The sequence below is a fragment of the Triticum urartu genome, chromosome 6 (genome assembly GCF_003073215.2).
Source record: "Triticum urartu cultivar G1812 chromosome 6, Tu2.1, whole genome shotgun sequence".
Lineage (NCBI taxonomy): Eukaryota > Viridiplantae > Streptophyta > Magnoliopsida > Poales > Poaceae > Triticum > Triticum urartu.
The window spans coordinates 564,700,754-564,720,706 of NC_053027.1; the positions used below are offsets into that span (position 1 = coordinate 564,700,754).

Sequence of the window (19,953 nt, forward strand, 5' to 3'; positions counted from 1 at the left end):
TGTAATCTCCCATCTACATGACTCTGTTTTCTCTCTGGTTTTCTGAAACTTGATCATGAACTTTGTTCTTATGCCCTCCAGCATAGTCCTGATTGGCTTGTTCCTAACATCCAATATCATTCTGTTGAAGACTTCACTGAGGTTGTTAACAACCAGGTCAGTTTTGCAAATAGTATCCATTTTATATCTTGCCCATGTATGATCTGGTATCTGTGACAACCACTGCCAAGCTTCAAAACTTTCTTTCTTCAAATTTTCCATCCCTTTTTCATGACCACTCTTAGTGAAGGAATAGGCAGCCTGATCTAAGTGTTTCTTGAGTTCCTCCCCTCTAAAACCAGCAGATTGAAAGTTGGCACATATATATGTCTAAGACAGAACCTCTGTGGGGAGTCAGGGAATACATCATTGATTGCATTCAACAATCCCTATTAATTATTAATTAATGATGGCTTAGAATGATGGATAAGTATGATAGTCAGGGAATACATCATTGATTGCATTCAACATACCTTTTGCCTGTCAGACATAATTGTGTACTTGCCAAACTTGTTCCCACTTCCAATAACAGTTCTCAGCTGTGTGAGAAACCATGTCTAGCTGTCTGTGTCTTCCTTGTCAACAACACCAAATGCAATGGGGAAGATGTTGTTGTTCCCATCCCTGCCACTAGCTGCCAATATTTGCTGTCCAGTGCTGAGCTTGATGAAGCAACCATCTAAACCTGAAAATATGATCACATTAGTTGTAAATAACATGAATGCAACCATCTTAGATATATGTGTAAGGATCAGGTACCTATAAAATGGCCTGCATCCATTGAGAAAGCCCTCTTTGCATGCAAAAAGGCAGTAGAACATGTAGTGGAACCTAGGGGTAGGAGCTGGATTTTTTAGGTCCTCTTTGGTTGTCACTATGCATCTACTGCCTGGATTAGTATCTAACACACACTGTAGATAGTCCCTTAGTCTGTGATATTGGAGTCTGTGATCTCCTTGCACAACTTCAACTGCTTGCCTCCTTGCCCTATATGCCAAGCTTTTAGGCACATGAACACCAAATGTTTTCTTTGTGTATGACATAATTGTCTCAACACCAGCTCCAGGGTTTGATCTAATGGTATCCTCACAAACCTTGGCAACCCAGTTTACTGTAACTTTGGTGCTCTCTCCACTTGCTCCACAAGTGTGATCCAAATTCATCTTCTTGATGCTGAAAGTAGACTCATTTGCTATTCTAGAGGCCACTATATAAAACTGACAACCTTGCTTTCTATCAGAGCACCAAGCAATAACCCTAGTTGGTTCATTTATGTGATACTCAAAATTCCTAAGTGTCCTGACATGGGAATTTCTTAGTGCTTCTCTGAACTCCACAACATTTAGGAAGCACAAATGCAATGCAAACTGCTCATGTGCATCAGGGACTGATGGATCATACCACCTCCTCTCCTTCCTCTTCTTCAACCTTCTCTTCCTACCAGAAGGCAACCTTGGAACTTCTTCATCATCACTAAGACCAAAATCACCTGGAAAGCAGTATTCATCAGGTTCAGACACCCAATCTTCAAACTTGATGTGTTCAGGCTCACTGTGTGACTTGCTAGTTGGGCCTGGATTTCTGACAGGATTAAGCTTCTTTGCTCCTTTCTGTGGTACAACTGAGGGTTCTTCATGTTCAGAAAGGATTTGGTCTTCCTCCCAAAACTCAGAAGGTTCTGAGTTTGCTCCACAATAGTGATCTGCAGGTTCTTCCTCTCCCCTGGTCTTATGGCTTGTCCCTGTGCCTGCCTCATCTTCACCCCTACACCAAGCCTTGTATGATATATTCTGCCCTTTGTAATCACCCCTAAAAAAACTCAAAATCTGAAGAGGATTTGTTCATCTCATCTTCATCTTCATCTTCATCATGTTCTACTTCTACATCTTCTTCTTCTTCCACAACATTTTCCCCCTTATTGAAATTACAACTCTGTTGTGTGTTAAGATAGGGCTCCTCAAGGATTGCTACTGCCAAAGTTGCATTAGGGAGTGGATACAGGACCCCTTGTTGGGAAACACTATAAACAACATATTCACCAACATGATCAATGGGGATCTGCTCCTCAAGCATGATGTGATCCATGTTAACATCTGCTGGGCTTGGATCAGTAGGCTTTCTGACAGTGATGTTCAGAATCTTCTTATCAACAAACCAGTCAAGCATGTCCTCTAATGCCTCCTCACTATCCAGGACCTCCACCCCCTCCAAGCCCTTTCCCTCTTCCTTTACATAAGTCAGACAAGCATCCATTCCATAACCCTTCAACTCAGCCAATGCTAATATGGTCAGATAACTAATGTCTGAAGAAACTGAATACTTTCTCTCCATGTTATCTGTTCCTTGAAAATGTAGCCTCATGTCCCAAATCTCATCATCTAAGCTGTAGGATTAAATTGACAAACAATTAATTTTTAACTCACTAAAACTTTAAACAATGACCAAATGTACTGAACATTACTGAACTTTCTTCTAATTACAGTGAATGCACTGACCAAATGAACTAACCAAATGCACTTTCTTCTGAACTGACTTAACCAATAAAACAATGTACCATGCCAAGAAGAAACAATTACTAACCCTAGTTCTAAATTGAACTAAAGGACCCAGAAATTTGTAATTTGAACTAAAGGTATGAAGTGCCAGAAATTTCTTACCTCACTCCACCAAAGGATGAAGCCCAAGTGTGGCCGCCTTCTGGATCCGCGTGGATGGACTTCGCCACTACCCTAGCCGCGCGGACTGCCGGATCTGAGCACGCCGGATCGACCTCAGCCGCGGGCGGTGATGGCTGCTGCAACCGCTGCGTCGGGAAGCTCGAGCTGCCTCGCCCTGGGGCCACCTCTGGATGTCCACCGCCCTCCTGGCCGGTGACGCCTTGACTCAATAGCTCGCCGCCGACGGCATTTGGCTGCGCCGCCGCCATCGCCAACCTAGGTCACTGCGGGGGAGAGGGGAGAGGAAGGGGAGAGTGAGAGAGAGTGCGGCCCGACCAGCTCCTTTCGTTCCGACCGGACCGCACGGGCTAACGGCCGTCAACGGCCGCGCCGTGAGCGCGCGTGGCCAGGTGGCCTGACATGTGGGTCCGGGCGGTCGGAAAAACGGTTCAATCGCTAGTCACAGGCGTTTTGGGTTTTTTGAAACAGCGAACCGTTCGACTGGTAGCTTTCTGAGAAAAATTAAAAAGTGGTAGTTTTTTGGAACCCTAGCCTGTAAACTAGTAGTTTTATGCTATTTACTCCCAAAACTCAGAGTATCGGACATGCTACCTCGATTCTAGACCTTGGAGAAAGATAAAACCAGGACATGCGAGCAGGGCCGGCCCTAGGCCAGGTTAGCAAGGGGTGGTGGCCCTGGGCCCAGCCAACTAGTGCCCCGACCCAGGGGTGCCCCTATGTCTTGCTTGACGAGAGACGAAGGGAGCTCCAAGCGCCCCATATCCTATTTCGCGCGTTAAGCGCCAGTTACAGGCAATTGCACTAACTGGCGCACACCCCCTCCCGGCACTACGTGAAAAATGGGCTGGCCATATAGGTTTTTCCCCGCAGTTTTTTTCCGCCAAGTTTTTTCTGGGAGTTTTTTCCCTGTGGTTTTTGCTGGCATGGGTTTTACTCCGTTTTCATTTTATATATTTTTATTATTTTTCAAACGGGTGAACAATTTCGTATTAAAAAAATTTCGCAAGTTTAAGAACTTTTTCAATTTTCTGAAATTTTCAAATTCACGAAATTGTCAATTTTCTGTAAAAATTTCACTAGATTACGAAATTTGTTCAAGTCGTGAACTTTCTTCAAAATCGTGAATCTTTTTTAAAACTATTTTTTCTATTGTTTTGTAATCTTTTTTAAATTTCGTGTTTTTCTTTCAAATTACAAACTTTTTTTAAAACTCTTTGTGAACTTTCTTATCAAATTACTGGTTTTTAAAAAATTTACAAAATTTCGAAGTATTGAACTTTTTTCCAAATTCGTGAATATTTTTTCTAAATTTCATGAGCTTTTCCCAATTTTTTACCTTTTCAAATTTTGAAATTTATTTTATTTTTTTGTGAACTTTTTTTCTGAGAAGTCAATGGTCAACTCTCCTTGGCAGTGGTGTGCATTCGAATTTTTCTGTTTGATTCGATTAAGTTTATATGGTTTTTATTCTTCCGTTTATATGGTATTATACATTGATATAGTTCGGATTCGGTAAATAAGCAAATTGACCAAAGTTGATGTGAATTTTTTAGCTAACACATACTTTTTCACGTGTAAAATACATGATATATATCATAATGAGAACATAATAATTAGAAAATGATAAAGAAGGGAAAGTCAACGGGCGCTGGTCCACTAGGTAAACAATTTTGAAAACTCAGATGGCCTGGCCCATATACTCGCGTGCGTCAGCGCCCGTTCCCTTAACTGGCGCCCAAGGTGATATTTAGGAGGTCTCAGGGAGCGCTCGCATCAGGCATTGCGACCGGGCCGACCCAGGTAAGTTCCAGGTTAATTAATTTTTTTATCTGTTTTTCACTATGTTCTTTTCATTTTAATATTATTAAATAAAAACTTGTAAATACATATATTTGGAAACGTAAAACTAACTAAAAATTTTAATTTCAAAAAAGTGATAAGGCAATTTAAAACATTGTTAGCTTAATTAAAAAATGGTTGATAGCATAAAGAAAATTGTTTGTGACATTTCAAAAAAATAGAAATTTTAGAAAAAATATATGTAACTCTATAAAAATGTTAATAAATATTTCTAAACTTTTTAAACATATATAAAAAATCAGTTGTATATGAAAAATATACGGTGTTTATGAAAAAATTAAACATCAAGGCCTGTTTTGATTCTTAGGATAGGAATTTCATAGGAATAGGAAAATCATAGGAAGTGAGATGACATGGATCTCAATTCCTATGGAGAAAGACATGTCATTTGACGCATAGGATAGGAATTTTTCCATTGAGTCTAGGCTAATATTTTTTTCCCTTTGAAATGTGAAGGATCGATTCCTATCCTATATAAAAATAGGAATTCATTCCTACAAACCAAAGGGCTCCATAGAAATATTTCCTTCGAAAATCCTATCTTATGAGATTCCTAGAAAGTTGCTACAAACCAAAGGAGGCCCAAACATGTATGTGAAAGAAATGTTAATCGCTGTATTTAAATATGCTAATCATGTATTAAAAATTTTAATCGAGTATAAAAATGTTCTTGATGTATATTAAAAATGTAGAAACAAAAAGTGATTATTAAAAAATGTAGAAATAAAAAATTATTATTAAACAAATGTGAATTATTTATTTGAAAATTTCATAACATTTCTAAACTTGTATAAAAATGTTATTGATGTATATGGAAAAAGTACATTGCATGTGTAAGAACTATTTTTCCCAGTAAAATATGTTCACCAATTATTTGAAAAGACTCCATTGCAAATCTAACGGCGGACTTTTTACCATGGAAAGTTGACCATTTTTCATGGCAAATTATGCTCTTTGAGGATGGCAAGTTTAGTCAGCGAGCATGAAAAATCCACTCCAGTTTACTTTTTTATCAGAAAATTGTCGTGCTTGCGAACTAAATTTGCCATCATCGTGCCAATATAAAATGCCATGAAAAATATCATATTTGTCATGCCTAAAAATCTGACTTCACATTTTTAGTGTTTCCGTTGAATTTTTTTTACCATATAGTAAAAAAAAGTGTTCAACAATGATTTAAGAAAAAAAATGTTCTAAAAAGTTTCCTCTCATTTTCCTCCCTAACCCTAGGCGGCTAGGGCAAACTCCCCCCTCTAGACTTCGCCGGCGAGCGCAGGGAGGGCAATCCCGGTGCCTTCTCTCCGTTTAGTAGTTTAGGCTTTATTCATCGCAGGTGCGGCGCTCAAACGAATGTCGACGCTACTTCTTTGAGTTTGTCTTCCGGGCTCTGATCCTCATCGAGTTTATCCGTTTGGACGTAGTAGACGGAGCTTTGACGTAGATTCCTGCCATATCCTTAGGGCGATGAGGTTATGATTTCTCGTCATGTGGCGAGATTTGGTGTGAGGTGCTTATGATCTATGTAAGGGTTCAACGTAGATGACTGCAGCTCCAAGGCGCTGGTCCTTAGGGGCACTTGCACGGAGACTTCCCGACTATCATCAGCAAGGTCAAGCCGGCTCCGATAGTGGAGCGGCGACAACGGCGCGTCGGTGGCTTGTTCTGGCGGTGGTAGTGGTCGTTCGTTGGTCTCGGAATCTCGATGTAATTTTTTATTATCTTTGAGATGCTTTGTACTTCCTCTGAATTTTTATAATAGATTTGATCTTTTCACAGAAAAAAAATATATTTCGCGTGTACTCTAAAAATATACATTGTGTATTGAAAAAAGTAGGTATGTGTTGAACAAAGAAATAATCAATGAAAAATGACATAAGAGTAAAAAAACAATAAAAACTGAAAAATAAACCAAAAAAGACGATGAAAGCCAATGGAAAAGAAGAAAACAATGAAAATGGAGAACTTTTTTGTTGGTTTAGTAGAAGTTGTCAAATTTTGGTAGTCCGATAACATATATGATGAACCCCTCTATGCTATGTGTGTGATCTAGATAAACTACATGTGTTAATTTTAACATTGCACAACAATCTATAGATCTGAGGATTTGCTTATGAGGTACACAGACGTGAATAAATGAACCTGGCGAACGTTCGTTGTAAGGAGGGTGGCAAGCGAACCATCTTTGCTGGCAGTTTTAGTTGTAAAACAAGATTAAATGATAGCAGTTTTTGAACAAAAATTGCCTTCTCAGGAAGAAAATGCCATGTCTCCTGAAAAAAAAAAGCCACTGCTCCCCACTTCATCACAACTAAAATTCCATCGAATCGTTCGCTTGTGCCACCTCCCCTGGCGAATGTTCACCAGTTAATTAGGAGGGTCCCAAATGAAAGGTCCAGCTGTTAATTTGCAGTCGATCGAGATCGCCGAGAAGGACATGTGCAATGACCCTGGCGGCACGGCGATGTCTCCTTCGTCGGAACCTACGTACACATGGCCAAGAAATCACAGATGTCACGACCTTAGTTTCGTTTGTGACAAGTCAGTCCCGTCAGCTGAAGAAAACGCACCCACGACCTTAAATGGAATCGATGGACATGAGCAGTTCAGAAATAGAGAGTGGGCATGCGTTGTTGGACGGAAGGAACGCCGCTCCCCGGCCTCCCATTCCCAGGTTGGATGCATGCATCTGCATATGCATAGGCCTAATCCGTCTCCGAGTTTTAACGACTCCCCGGCGTTTCCGCCACTCGCGTAAAGCAACGTAACGTCGTCGACGACGACGACGATCCATCTTCTTCTCCCCCGGACCGGGATCCATCTTCTTGTTGTTGGTAGCTCCTCGATCTAATCGATCCATGGAGCGCCTGCTTGGGCTGCTCAAGGTGAAGGTGGTGCGCGGGCTGAACCTGGCCATCTGCGACCCCCTCTCCCACAGCAGCGACCCCTACGTCGTCATCCGCCTCGGACAGCAGGTTCCTACTTCTTCTCGTCCAGCCTCTAGATCAATCGATCGATCGATCATCAAGTAGGAGTAATAACAATGGGCCGAGTGCATGCTACATCTAAAATTCATGCATGCTTTCTTTATATTAATCTTGTTTCTTCAATTTCACCCGGTAGATAGCTAGCACCAAGCAGATGATCATTCAGATCTGCTTGGTGCCAGCTATATCCGGGGCGGATGAAACAAGCAGACGATCTATTCAGATCTGCTTGTTTCTTCAATTTCATTCATGAGTAATCGATTCAGATCAACAATTAAAACCACTCTCTCTCTCTTTCTCTCTTTTTACCCGGATTTTCTTTTCTTTTCATGTAAATGTGCAGAAAGTGAAGTCGAGCATCAAATATAAAACCATCAACCCAGAATGGAACGAGGAGCTCACCCTGTCTATCACAAACTGGACGCTCCCCGTTAAGATTGTAAGTTTGATCAACATCTCCCTCCCAATCAGGATTTCACAAACTCACCGCCAATATACTCTACTCTGATGATACAACATTTCATATCTCTTAGCTCCTAAAACCAACCTTTGGGATCTCATTTTATTTCCGTCACAGGAAGTCTTTGACCACGACACTTTCACCAAGGATGACACCATGGGCGATGCAGAGTTCAGCATCCTCGACTTTGTCGAGATCGCCGTCAAGGACCTGACCCATGTCCGTGATGACACGGTGATGAAGACGTTCCAACCTAACGAGGAGAACAGCTACTCGGCTGACAGCCACATCATGTGGAAAGACGGGAAGGTCACTCAGAATATGGCCCTCAAGCTAAGGAACACCGACACTGGCGAGCTCATCATGCACCTGGAGTGGGTTAACCTCCCCCCAGGCATGTCGCGGTGATTTGATTTGCAGAGGGAGGCCAGCTATTGCCTGCCTTTTGTGATCGTAATGTTTGTTTCCTCTATATATGAGCTATGAAAATAATTAAGCGATGTCTGTCCCATTCTTTACATAACACCCACTGTAATGATTTGTGGATCTCACCCGGACGGTGCGTGTATAATATGAGCAACGTCTTGGTGAGATCCGCAGATCATCACAATGGGTGTTACGCAAGGCATGTGATAGACTTATGCTACTGGGGGTAATGCTTGCTTTCAGTTTTGGTTCTGCATATGTTGTATGGCTTTTTTAATACAAAAGGGTGTATTTTGTCCTAAGACACCTGTATATATAGCCACTCCATGTTAATTTGCCATCGATCATATTGTCAACACACATTTAATTGATAATAATTTTGACCTTACAGAGTATGCACGCCATGTCAAATTTCAGCTTTTGCTCTAAACATCACCCTGAACCTTGATATGTATATGATGAGACTAGTATGTTACCGCTAACAGAATATTATTCTGTTGACGTTTTCTTTCTTCCCGAGAACTAAAGAAAGGCCCCCATGCGATTAGGGTTGCCTCGCCCCTCACCGGCACCGCCGCCGATCTACCTCGTCTTGTGTGGCCTTAGTGCCATGGAGGCACGGTAGATCTCGACCCTTGATGATGGGAGGGCCCATGCTTCATTTATAGTGGTTGTTTAGCCTACTTAGAGTTTGTATCCTGCTCAAGAAGGCGAGGCGGCAACGACTTCTTGAGGATGGAATAAGGTTCTCCCCGCATAGCCCTGTCCCGGCGGTGCCTCTCGCATCGTGGGACGGCGTGTGGAGTTGTGTCTCCAACGGATCTCCTACTCAGATTTACCCCTAATTTCGAAGCATGCTCAAATTTGCCTCTCCGCCGTTAATAAAAAGATGCCTTAGTTGAAATGGGAGTAGCACACACAATAGTCTCTTCAAGAAGCTTAAACCATTCGTTGTCATCTCCAACTAAGCCTTGAGCCCCGCATGCTTATGAAAGTGCCATACACTACACCATTGATAGACCTGAGGTCCTAGTAAGTAGGCGACACGGCGGCACGGATGCGGGAGTAGAGAGCGAGAGAGGCGGCCACAGGGGCGCCGCGGCACGCGAGTTTGGTGTGGAGGAAGCAGCTGCGGGAGGGCGTTGCAGAGAAGAAAGCACCAGGGACAACGAGAACCCGCGGGGGCGGAATACGACCAATTCATCCACCTAACTTCTTCTTTCTCTGTCTCCTAGTCCAAACTCTATTAGAACTATCCCAAGTTCACTCGGAAGGTAACTTCGAATAAGTTAAACATCTTGGGTCTTCATGTTCTTGATTTATCGCACACCATTCGGTGAGCGTTGTTTTATGTGCATTGGGTTTCTTAATTACTTTTTCCAATCGAGAATATTGGTGAAATATGACCCTATTCATATCAGGGAGATGGACAACTAATCTTTCAACCAAATGTTCCCTATCACGTATAGCAAAGGCAAACATGTGCCAATATGCTTCGCAAGCACACAAGTACCTGAAATAAAAGGAAGTCATACACATCAATAGGGAAAATGGTTTAAAAATCCATATATGAGATAGAAGAAAATACAAATAAGCAAAGAAAATTACCTATACTTGATAAATTCCAATCTCATTTCTACCAGTTGGAACACCTAACACCTAGGGCAACAAACGAGGGAGGCTCGAACACAGGTCAAAATCTTACGCAAGCAAAATCATAGCCTTTAATAAGATTGTCGAATAGGTACTTCAACAAATTCGTCTTGTTACACAACTCAACATTTATACGGGCCTGGACCTCTCCAGCAAGACCAAATGATGTGGTACAACCCAATGATTATCAAGCTTGACCCTACTTTTTTCTTTTGGTACATAATGTCCCGATAAACAGTAAAAGTGTTTTCATCAATTATTATTTCTTCGTTGTCGCAGATAAACCCGGCAGATCCCTTGGTAGGGTGCCCTAGCGTAGCTATTAGGGGTGCCCTAGCGTAGCTATTAGGTCGGAGGGAAAATAAGGAGCAATATTTACCCAATTCGGGCCCGCATGCACATTGTGACCGGGGTGTGTACAAAGTACAGATGAATACTAAGGGATTGTATGTTATCATCAACGAGCTCCGCCACGAGCTTACATAACATACCGGGGGTCCTAGGGGTATAGATCCTAGCCGGCTACATCGATGGAGGTAGATTCCTCCATGGCTTCGATATGTTCGGCTTGTACAACAAGTCTTCCCGAGTCTCGCGTATAATCGTCATGGGCCGCACAACATGGCCCATGATGGAACCGACCAAGGGGTCCTCAGTCCGACCCACCAAGGCAGGAATCGTAGTGGTTCGAGACCCCTGCGCCTGGACACCTCATTCATTTAATTCATTGAGAAAAAAATACTTACTACGCCTTGTTTGAATGCATCCATCTCTTTCCCGTCTGACTCACAGCAAAAATCAATTGCAGGTCAACCTCTTTTTCTTCTTCCTTTTTCATAAATAATGATGTTTTGTACTCCCTCTGTCCCAAAATAAGTGACTCAACTTTGTACTGAGTCACTTATTTTGGGACGGAGAAAGTATTTCCCAAAAATATGATGTTTTGTTCTCATTTATTCTGACATTGAAACCGTGATCGGAGACTATGCTTTATTGACATACATGGATTTTATTTTATTTTGAGACAAAAGTATATGCGTTGTATTTTATTTTATTTCACTGAGGGAAATTTACATATTTTTTTTAATGGAAGGAAAATTTACATCTTTGATTTATTTTATTTTATTGAGGAAATTCACATGCTATTTTTTTAGCGAAAGGAAAATTGACATGCTTGGATGGCCAAATGCAGCCGAGGCCCGCACCGTTTAACTAGCCCTAACCTCTTGAGAATGTTTCATGGGCCTCCACTGACGCAAAATGATCTTTTTTCTTTGCGAAAAGACGCAAAATGATCAATGGGCTCTCTCTGATCCCCGTGGTTACTAGGTGCCACTCGGGTTAGTACTTTGGCCTCCACAACAGACGCTTCACAACCTCCAAAAAAAAATTCTAACCGAGCAACATTTCTCACACAGAAAAAAACTAACCGAGCAACTCTCTTCCCGGACCAAATCAAAGACATCTCAAACAGATCCATTCTAAAAAGAACATCGCAAATACTCGACAGATTCTTTAACACTGCCTCCACCCAGTTATTATTATTAGTATCACCATCCATATCATTTGTATTCCAAATGAATGATTAACTGTATGTAGCCTCATTCCGGCAAAATTTTGTATGTAAATACACAACAGAGCCTGCAGTGCGACCCAAAACTATATACGGGACAGGTCGCATGTTCATTATTCCTTCCATTCCAAGTATCTATAATATTATCTCAGACAACCATAACGCCTTTTTCTTTTCTCTCCTCCTGTCAGAGCGAGCGCACGCCGCCGCGGCGACCCCTCCCGGGACGACCAGGAGTGCGCCCCGGGGCCATCCATCTCGGTGGAGAAACAAGTGCTTTGCACGCCGGAACGCCGTCAGAGTACACGCGCCGAGGCGGGGGAAGAGAGCCCCATCAATGGTGGTGCTGCGAGAACGGCCACCATCTCCTCTTCTTCGCCGTGTGATGCAACCTCGGAGCGTCTGTTGGCAACAAAACCATAGGACAGAGAGGGTTTCAGCGATTACTGTTACAAGGCAGAGATCGCGGTGTCGGTGCGGAATGTTGGTTGCATACGTTTGCGACGGGGACTGGACACGCATTGCATGTATGCCAATGGCAGGCAGGCATGCTACTCACCGTTCTGTGGAAATATCGAGTTGTAGTGAACCTCCGCCCAAAAGCTCAACAACACCACTGAAACCAGAGAAAAAAAATAACAGAGTGCAGAGTTAAGTGTCAAAACCAACCCACTTGGAACTGTAAAGAAAATTAATCATCTGCATACCTTTGTTGGACTTCTGAACCTTGGGTTGGATCTCGATGTAGCACGTATCCTTGAATGAGGTCATGACGAAAATCTTCACTCCGTACTGCAACAGATTGTCGAATTGCGTTAGAATGGGCATTAGTAAAGTACAGCCCCTGCCAGCTGTGATATATGTTATGCCCATGAGTAAGACAAATATAAGCACCTTGTCAGCAGCAGCCTGTAAAGTCACATGGTCACCCCATTCACCATTTCTGTCAGTTTATGCACAAGATATTAGTTGGGGAAGCATTCACATGTGACTAATTTGTACTAGTCATGAACAGTTTTTGAACTGTTGAGCTTACCGCGATACTTTCTCCAGATACTTATCATATGCCATGGGGACGTATCCATCATAGGCTTCCCGGTTACTTTTAAGCTGGAAATGATTATTTATCAGCCAAAGATGAAAGTGTGAAAACAAAGAATAAAGCTAAGGATCATGATTCACGAAAGAAAGATTACTACTGTCGATTACCTGGCTAATTATCTGCTCCCTCACAAACTCATGGTGGTCCGGAGTTTGGTACAGCTGATCTGATAGTGCACGGAACTGTGGAATTGAGAAGGTTAGATTAGCATCAATTGGTTGTGGCTTATGTACTACATGGTCTGACAGTAAGTCATGAATGATGGAATAACTCAAGAGAACTGACCCAACTACTGCTGCTACTATGCTTATTTCAGCAAAATAAAACTAAGTATTCAGGTGAGGATGGATGGCACTAAGTACAAACCTGACAATTGCCATCACCTTTCACCTTGTTCTCAGTTAGTTCATACAGCCTCAACCTACAACAATATACACGTAAATATTACTGAACTACACACGTGGACACTCTATTTAGAAAGTTAAGAAGAAACATTATCAAACTTATTCTAGTACATCCAATCCCTCATAAATTTAATGTTTCCGCAGCATTTACTATCAAAAGGAACCCATGAGAAGTGAGATTTAAGACAGACCTGTCTGACAGCCTTTCATGGTCCATGGTGGCTTCGTCGAGTGATGGAATTTCACCATTAATTTTAGGGACATGCTGGAGAGGGCAAAATAAATTGTTTAATCATAGTTGTAAGTGTAATGGAACCAAAGCTAATAACAGATGCATAAACATGTCGCAAAAGAAAAGAATGCTGATTAAGTGTGCAAATAGCAGTTTTAACTTGCAGCCTTTTTCCCATACTGAAGGTACAAGTAATAATTTATTCCCATGAAACTATAAGGAAGGCAGCAATCACAGCTTTGTATGCAAAACTCTATAAATTGAACCTAGTAGTTTTCATCTGGACGTTGCCGAATTTTAACATGGAGTTAAGAATATCTGAATTTAATTCACCTTACAATGTATTTAGAGACTTTTGGAAGAATTTCTTATCACACTGTCCATTAAAGTAAGTAGTATTCACAATCAATTATCCAACTGACATACATATTGGTGTAATTGTCCATTGAGATTTTAGCTACATGTGCACAGGTATTCTGTCAATTATCTTACCTACTTTGGCCATTGCTTAGTAGCTACTTTAGTCAGTGAGCAAACATGGGACTTACCAAGCTTCCTTGGAAGCAAAGCTTCGTTTATTCTAGATACTAAGGAGGGAAATCAATCTTAGCGGAACAACACTGTTACTAAGGATCAATAGACTCACGGGAACTGGGACCATGGGGTAAAATCTCTTTCCTACTTCTTCCTCCATTTCATAACAGTCGTCACTGCCAGGGTATGAAGAGGAACTAGACGGATCTACATAGACTGCCTCATGCTCCTGCCCACCAACATTTCCTGGAACACACAAAAAAACATTAAGAGGGAAAGCAAAAAATGCAAAAGGTACAGGCTGAACCAGACTATGGATATTTTCACTACCAGGATGGTACATGCCTACTTGTGGGTTGTACATATCACACGTAAGTGCGGAAGAATGCAAATATGTCTCATCGGGATGTGATGCATCTGCAGAACCAAAAATATACACATGAGGAACTCAATACTGTCTCCTTTTTTTCATGACTTCTGCATAAAAGAATTGCACGACGTTCCACAAAACTACCTCTAGCATAATTGTAGTCACAATAGCTGTTGTCACTGTAACCATTAGGATGTCCATAGTAGCTGTTGGGAGCGGCAAAGGGGTCATGGAAAAGGTCGTAGGCCCAGTGGAAATTTTGATCTTTCTCGCACATGTTCATCCGTTGGGCTCAAATTCTCGGTCAAAAGCACTGCCCCTACCAAGTAGATTCAGTGATTTTAGCATAAGGGAATGAACACCAAAAGAAGAACAGAAAATGCGTGATATACGGCTAACTTTGCGTGGCTGCAACAAAGTCAAGGACTGGTGACAGATTTGACATAAATGAATGATTTGAGTCATCACGTTAGGAGCACTCTAACTAAATGTGTTTGATACACTAGTCACGATTACGACAGATCAGAGAGAACTAACAGATTAGTACGCAATCCTCCTCCAGGGACCACTACCACATTATAAGATATTATTAGCACAACTTCTTATCAGTCTAAGCAACCAAATCAACAACCTAATAACATGCAAGATCAAAGGCCCTTTTGATTTGTCGTACACTGATTGAACAACCCAATATGATGACTCCCATCACACGTTAGCAAAACAAAAAAGCTGGAATAGTCCCATAATCCAATCAAAGGCTTTTTATAGCAGCCTTAAAATAGTGGATTGCGCCATAACTGCTGATTATGCTTGGGAGGCCGTTCAGAGAGCGAACTAACTGCAGGTGATATCCACCTTAAATTTCTTTGATAGGAACGGCTGACGTGCTCGGTATCAATTGCTAAATGAGGGCCTCACCTACTGCTGTCCGCTCAAAATATGATATATGTAAACTGGTAATAACAAATACTAGTATGGATTAACAACAGATATCGATAACTGTTTCTAGCTACCCTGTTTTCCTGCAGAGTTAGCGGCTGCCGGCCTCAACAGGAGAAATGGTGGAAAAGTTGCAAGATTATTAATTATTCCTGCAGAGTTAGTGGCTGCCTCACGAGGAAAAATGGTGGAAAAGTTGCAAGACTATAATAATACTAATAACCCAGTCAGAAAACGAGGGAACGAACGGGCGGTGTTGTCCTGAAAAGCGGCATCAACGATCATGGAACCGGGATTGAAGCAACCTTAGCAGGCAAGGCTGCGGCTTTGCTCCTTTATGTTCATGGGGCAAATCATTTGTACAGAGCAAAATAAAAGGGGGGAAAGGCATTCCTTTTTGTTGGCACAAGCTACCACATACAACCAATTTCTTCAGTTTTGGAGCATCACACAGACAAAATAGAGCATCGTCACAGGCTCATAAATTGCAACAAGATCAACGCGGCTTCAATAATAATCCAACAGAAAGCAGTCGACAAAGCAAGATAATAATGATAAAATCGGCAGAGGAGATAAGTTCGGGATCGCGTCCCAATTCCCCCTCCTGAAAGCCGCCCGCATCGACGAACAAGAGAGGGGAAATCAGAGGAAACGGAAGCGCACTAACCTCGAGCTCCACCCAACGATCAGCCCTTGGCGGGACGACGACGACGGCGACGGAGGCGGGGGCCAAGACCGGATCTTCTGCTGCCCCGGCGAGGACTAGCGGGCGACGACGGCGGCTCCGGGGGGATTGAGCGAGCAGGCGAAGCAGCAGCACAGGGAGCGGCGGGTCGGCGCGGGGGTCATCCGGGAGGCCTGGAGCATGGGGAAATTGCTCGGCCGGCGGATTGGGGGGTTGAGGGGGAAGCAGCCAGGAGGAGTTCCTGAGAGGTGTGGTGTGAATCGAGCGCGAGAGAGAGGGAGGAGAGAGGCGGAGCTTATTTTTATTTTTTTTAATATTTTCTTCACTCGCTCTCTTTCGGCTGGCACGCGGCGTCTGCTGTTTATAGTACTCGCTGTACTGTAGAGGGGGTGGGGGGTGGCCGTTTAACAAAAACGACCTCGAGGTTGCTTCTTATTGCTCCAGAGGCCCTCGGAGTGAGCAACACGATCTTCTATTCTTCTCTCCGGCCGGTCCGGCCGCCTCATGGAACCAACACTTGTTAATGACCTCTGCTCCTTGTCACAAGGGAGAAGAACACATGGTATGGTGGTGGCTTTTTGAAACTTAAAAAACCCGCCAGATATGACCGTGTTTGGAATAGACTGGTGGGGGGTAACAACAATGGTGTAGCCTCCTTTATTGAGAGACGGGCTGCGCCCGGTCGATGGCGACACGACACAACACGACGTACCGCGCGGCGGCCCTTTCGGTTTGTTTGTTACCCGTTGGGTTTGTGCCCTTCTGTTGGAGACGTAGAATAAGGGTGTGCGATGTTGACGGTGACGTGGTTGATATGGCTTGAACGCTCCGGTTTGTGTTTACATGTTGAGCGCAAGGAAGAAGGATTAGCGCCGCGATGACGTCATTGATTGTCATGCTTTCTTTTTCATTTATTTGTTGCGGGGAAATGAGATTTGGCGTCAGGGGATCGGTCCTTTGTAAAAAGCACACACCGGGTTTGCGCTGGAGCTGGTTATAACAAGGAACCGATAACTGAGAAAAGTCGAATGGATCCATGGTTGGCGCGCTACTATTAGTTGGCCAAGTGCTGTCAAGAAGTATGTATGCTTTTGATTCTTCGCGATTCGTCTGGTCGGTTTTCGTTGTAGGGACAATGAGTTGCTTGAAGGGTACGGTTGTATTTATGACAATGTTAATGATTGTACTATTGCTTATACATGCATGATACAAATACTTGCACGCCACTGCGTTTATTTATTGAAAGAACTATTTGGATACTCATTTAACAATGAAGCATTTGGAAAAGTTCAAGAAAATGTGTGGCAAAAAACATGATTGAATGCTAAAAAAACAAAATCGATCGGCCCCTCCGATCTAAGGTATGTGCCACACCCACGAAAAGACGATAACGCCACACATCTAGGCTAGCACCCGACCGACCGAAAGTGTCCAGATTGTTATATTTGTAGGCAAGATCGGTTTCACCTAGGCCTTGTAAGAAGCGATCAGAATCGTCGCCATTTATCCATCGATCATGTCTCATCCATTCTTGTCACAAGCGAGAGGGTCTCTTGGTTGGTATCAAGAGAATGAAAAAAAAAACGCCAACTTGCACATTTTTTTGTTTGACATGAACTTGGGCACATTGCTTGTCAAAGGAAAGCCTATGTACCAACAGGATACAATAATGCTCGCCATCAACCAAGTTTAACACGTGTACGCATGAAGCTCTACTAGTGGTGGTACCAAACAACGTTCGAATTGAACCGCACCTATCGGTCGTACATATACAGGACCGGAGACAAATTCCAGGGAAGCGCAGGGTGGGAGTCGCAGAGGAGGAGGGAGAGTCCGTCCCATCGAGGCATCCGTCGACCAGTGGAATCGCGTCAGCGGGCCGGGGCCCGCCCGGGGGCAGGGGGAGCCAGCGGGCGTTGACGTCACAGGCCCATCTGAGCAGCGCGCGGATTCCGAGGGGAATCTATCCCGGCGCTCTGCGCGGCATCTGACGGCCGTCAGCCCGCCCGCGGGCGGGCGGGCCCCGCGGATCGTACCCCCTACGCGCCCCTGGATGCGGCCAGCCCGGGGGCCTGCCATCGGGAATGGCATCTTTTCTCCCGACCCGTACGTACGCCGCTGGCCGCAGCCGGTGGCTAAAAGCCAAGCGGCCCCGCCCCCCGGAATTTCTCCTGTTTATTATTTTTATTATTACTTATAGACCAGACTATAGAAAACTTGAGGTCGATGTGGAATTTAAACTTTAGGGTGAAAAGATGATGATCTTTTTAAGGAGGTCGAGAGTGACCCGCACCATAATAAACGCACGAAACGAATGGGTTTGCTCGTCGGTGTTTCACTTTCTTGGCTTTTTGCGCTTCGAAAAAACTCTGATTCTATGTGGATGCCGGATTTTAAACTCTAGGTGAAAAGATGATAATAATCTTTTCAAGGAGGTCGAGAGTGACTGGCGCCACCATATAATAAACTCATAAAACAATGGGTTGTTCCTTGGTATTTCACTTTCCTAGCTTTTCGTGCTTTGACAAAAAAATTATTCTAGGGGACAAGGGGTCACGGTTTTATGGCCCTTGGCGCGTGTCGTCGCGTCCAGGAGCATCCGCATCTCAAGGCGCTAAACTAAGGACGACGTGGTACAAAAGGGTTAGCGACAAGGGAATACTTCGAGATGCGATGGTAATATAGGTGATAAGTGTCGAAGTAAGGCTTAGAGCACCTATAACACGTGTGGTTAAAAACATACGGTAAACGAATACCCCACCGACGAAGCGGGCACATCAGTTTGCCCTCTTTCCGTCTTATGTTACCTATATTCCATCTTTGGAAGGGCATAAAAGTTGAGACGTAAGACATTGTTAGGTACTTTTATCTAAAAATAGAATTGTACGTGTTAGGATGAAGTGATAATAGTAACACATACGCTTCTTTCCTCTTTCCTATACCTCACACGCCTTTCCGCTTCAATTCTGGATTGGATAGACCCATTCACCTTGAGCTTTCGCTTAACGCCTAGTAATGTGGATGTTCTTATCCTGCTTGAGTATGTAAGACGGTTTCTCGAAGGCAGGAAGTTTTTCTCCTCCACAAATACTTAGCTTGCGGCGCACCGCCGTCTTCCTTACTTCTATGTATTATATTTCCTTTTCCATTCATCATTTAGGCATCCCTTTCCATCGTTCGTCACCCGGCATGGAAAATGAATACCGAAGCAACACTCAATGTCCACAAAAGCCAAACGACCCTGAATTTCTCTTGTTTATTATTTTTACCTAGACTAGAGGTCGATGTTGAATTTTAAACTTTAGGGTGAAAAGATGATAATCTTTATAAGGAGCCAGAGAGTGACCGACACCATAATAAACTCACAAAAATAATGGGTTTGCTCATTGATATTTTACTTTATTGGCTTTTCGTGTTTTGAAAAATTCGATTATGGGCAGACAAGGGGTCGCGATTTTATGGCCTTTGGCGTGTGTTGTCGCATCTAGGAGCGTCTGCATCTCAAGGTGCTAAACGAAAGATGAAGTGGGAGAAAAAAAAAGGTTAGTGGCAAATGCTACGAGATTCGATGTTAAGAAAAAAATAACGGTGATAATCTTAGCGCTAAAGTAGAGTTTAGAGCATTTATAACCCATATGGTCAAAAACAAACAGTAAACAAAAAACGTGCAGAGGAAATGGGCACATCAATTTGCCCTCTTCCCCCTCTTTTGTTGCTTCTATTCCATCCTTGGAAGCACATGGAAGTTGAGAGTAAGAGACTGTTAAAATAAACTGTGTGTGTTAGGATGAAATAAGAATAGTAACATATAAGCTTATTTTCTCTTTCATATACCCGACGCACCTTTCGGCTTCGGCTCCGGACCAGACATGCCCTCTCCCTTTAGCTTCCGCTTAATGCTTAGTGATGCAGATACTCTTATCTCCCATATTAGAGGGCTTCTCTGAGGCAGGAAATTTTTTCTCCTCCATGAATATTTGCTTGTAGCGCACCGTCGTCTTCCTTAGTTATTAT

General features: G+C 43.1%; 2 protein-coding genes across 7 annotated transcripts; one reads left to right on the plus strand and one right to left on the minus strand.

Annotated features, from left to right (window-relative positions):
* Positions 1-7,179: 7,179 nt before the first annotated feature.
* On the plus strand, positions 7,180-8,842 carry LOC125513044 (protein C2-DOMAIN ABA-RELATED 5-like). The gene is made up of 3 exons (XM_048678084.1): positions 7,180-7,549; positions 7,905-8,000; positions 8,139-8,842. The coding sequence occupies exons 1-3, from the start codon at positions 7,433-7,435 to the stop codon at positions 8,427-8,429; spliced, it is 504 nt and encodes a 167-aa protein (XP_048534041.1). The 5' UTR covers positions 7,180-7,432; the 3' UTR covers positions 8,430-8,842.
* A 2,769-nt stretch (positions 8,843-11,611) lies between these two features.
* LOC125515483 (OVARIAN TUMOR DOMAIN-containing deubiquitinating enzyme 9-like) lies at positions 11,612-16,502 on the minus strand. Of its 6 annotated transcripts, none has more exons than XR_007287027.1 (12): positions 15,922-16,495; positions 14,460-14,634; positions 14,276-14,362; positions 14,058-14,191; positions 13,371-13,444; positions 13,142-13,196; positions 12,883-12,957; positions 12,710-12,783; positions 12,568-12,616; positions 12,381-12,465; positions 12,170-12,289; positions 11,612-12,075 (listed from the first exon to the last, which is right to left on the minus strand). XR_007287027.1 is itself a non-coding variant. In XM_048680957.1 (12 exons), exons 2-12 carry the CDS (start codon positions 14,596-14,598, stop codon positions 12,008-12,010), a joined length of 882 nt encoding a protein of 293 aa, XP_048536914.1. In that variant the 5' UTR covers positions 14,599-14,634; positions 15,922-16,502; the 3' UTR covers positions 11,612-12,007. The 6 variants fall into 6 exon arrangements, 5 of the variants coding, with proteins under 5 accessions (XP_048536914.1, XP_048536913.1, XP_048536912.1 ...); XM_048680957.1 differs by having other exon boundaries at positions 12,233-12,289; positions 14,291-14,362; positions 15,922-16,502; XM_048680956.1 differs by having other exon boundaries at positions 12,233-12,289; positions 14,460-14,628; positions 15,922-16,493.
* Positions 16,503-19,953: the final 3,451 nt, after the last annotated feature.

Bases quoted from the DNA above. Each gene is read 5' to 3' on its own strand.
- LOC125513044 (XM_048678084.1), top strand. From the start codon at position 7,433: ATGGAGCGCCTGCTTGGGCTGCTCAAGGTGAAGGTGGTGCGCGGGCTG. The intron at 7,550-7,904 runs GTTCCTACTTCT...GTAAATGTGCAG, and splicing joins TCATCCGCCTCGGACAGCAG to AAAGTGAAGTCGAGCATCAA. The intron at 8,001-8,138 runs GTAAGTTTGATC...TTTCCGTCACAG, and splicing joins GGACGCTCCCCGTTAAGATT to GAAGTCTTTGACCACGACAC.
- LOC125515483 (XM_048680956.1), bottom strand. From the start codon at position 14,598: ATGAACATGTGCGAGAAAGATCAAAATTTCCACTGGGCCTACGACCTT. The intron at 12,784-12,882 runs GTAATCGACAGT...AATCATTTCCAG, and splicing joins GGGAGCAGATAATTAGCCAG to CTTAAAAGTAACCGGGAAGC. The intron at 12,076-12,232 runs GTGAGTAGCATG...TGTTGCCAACAG, and splicing joins CTCGATATTTCCACAGAACG to ACGCTCCGAGGTTGCATCAC.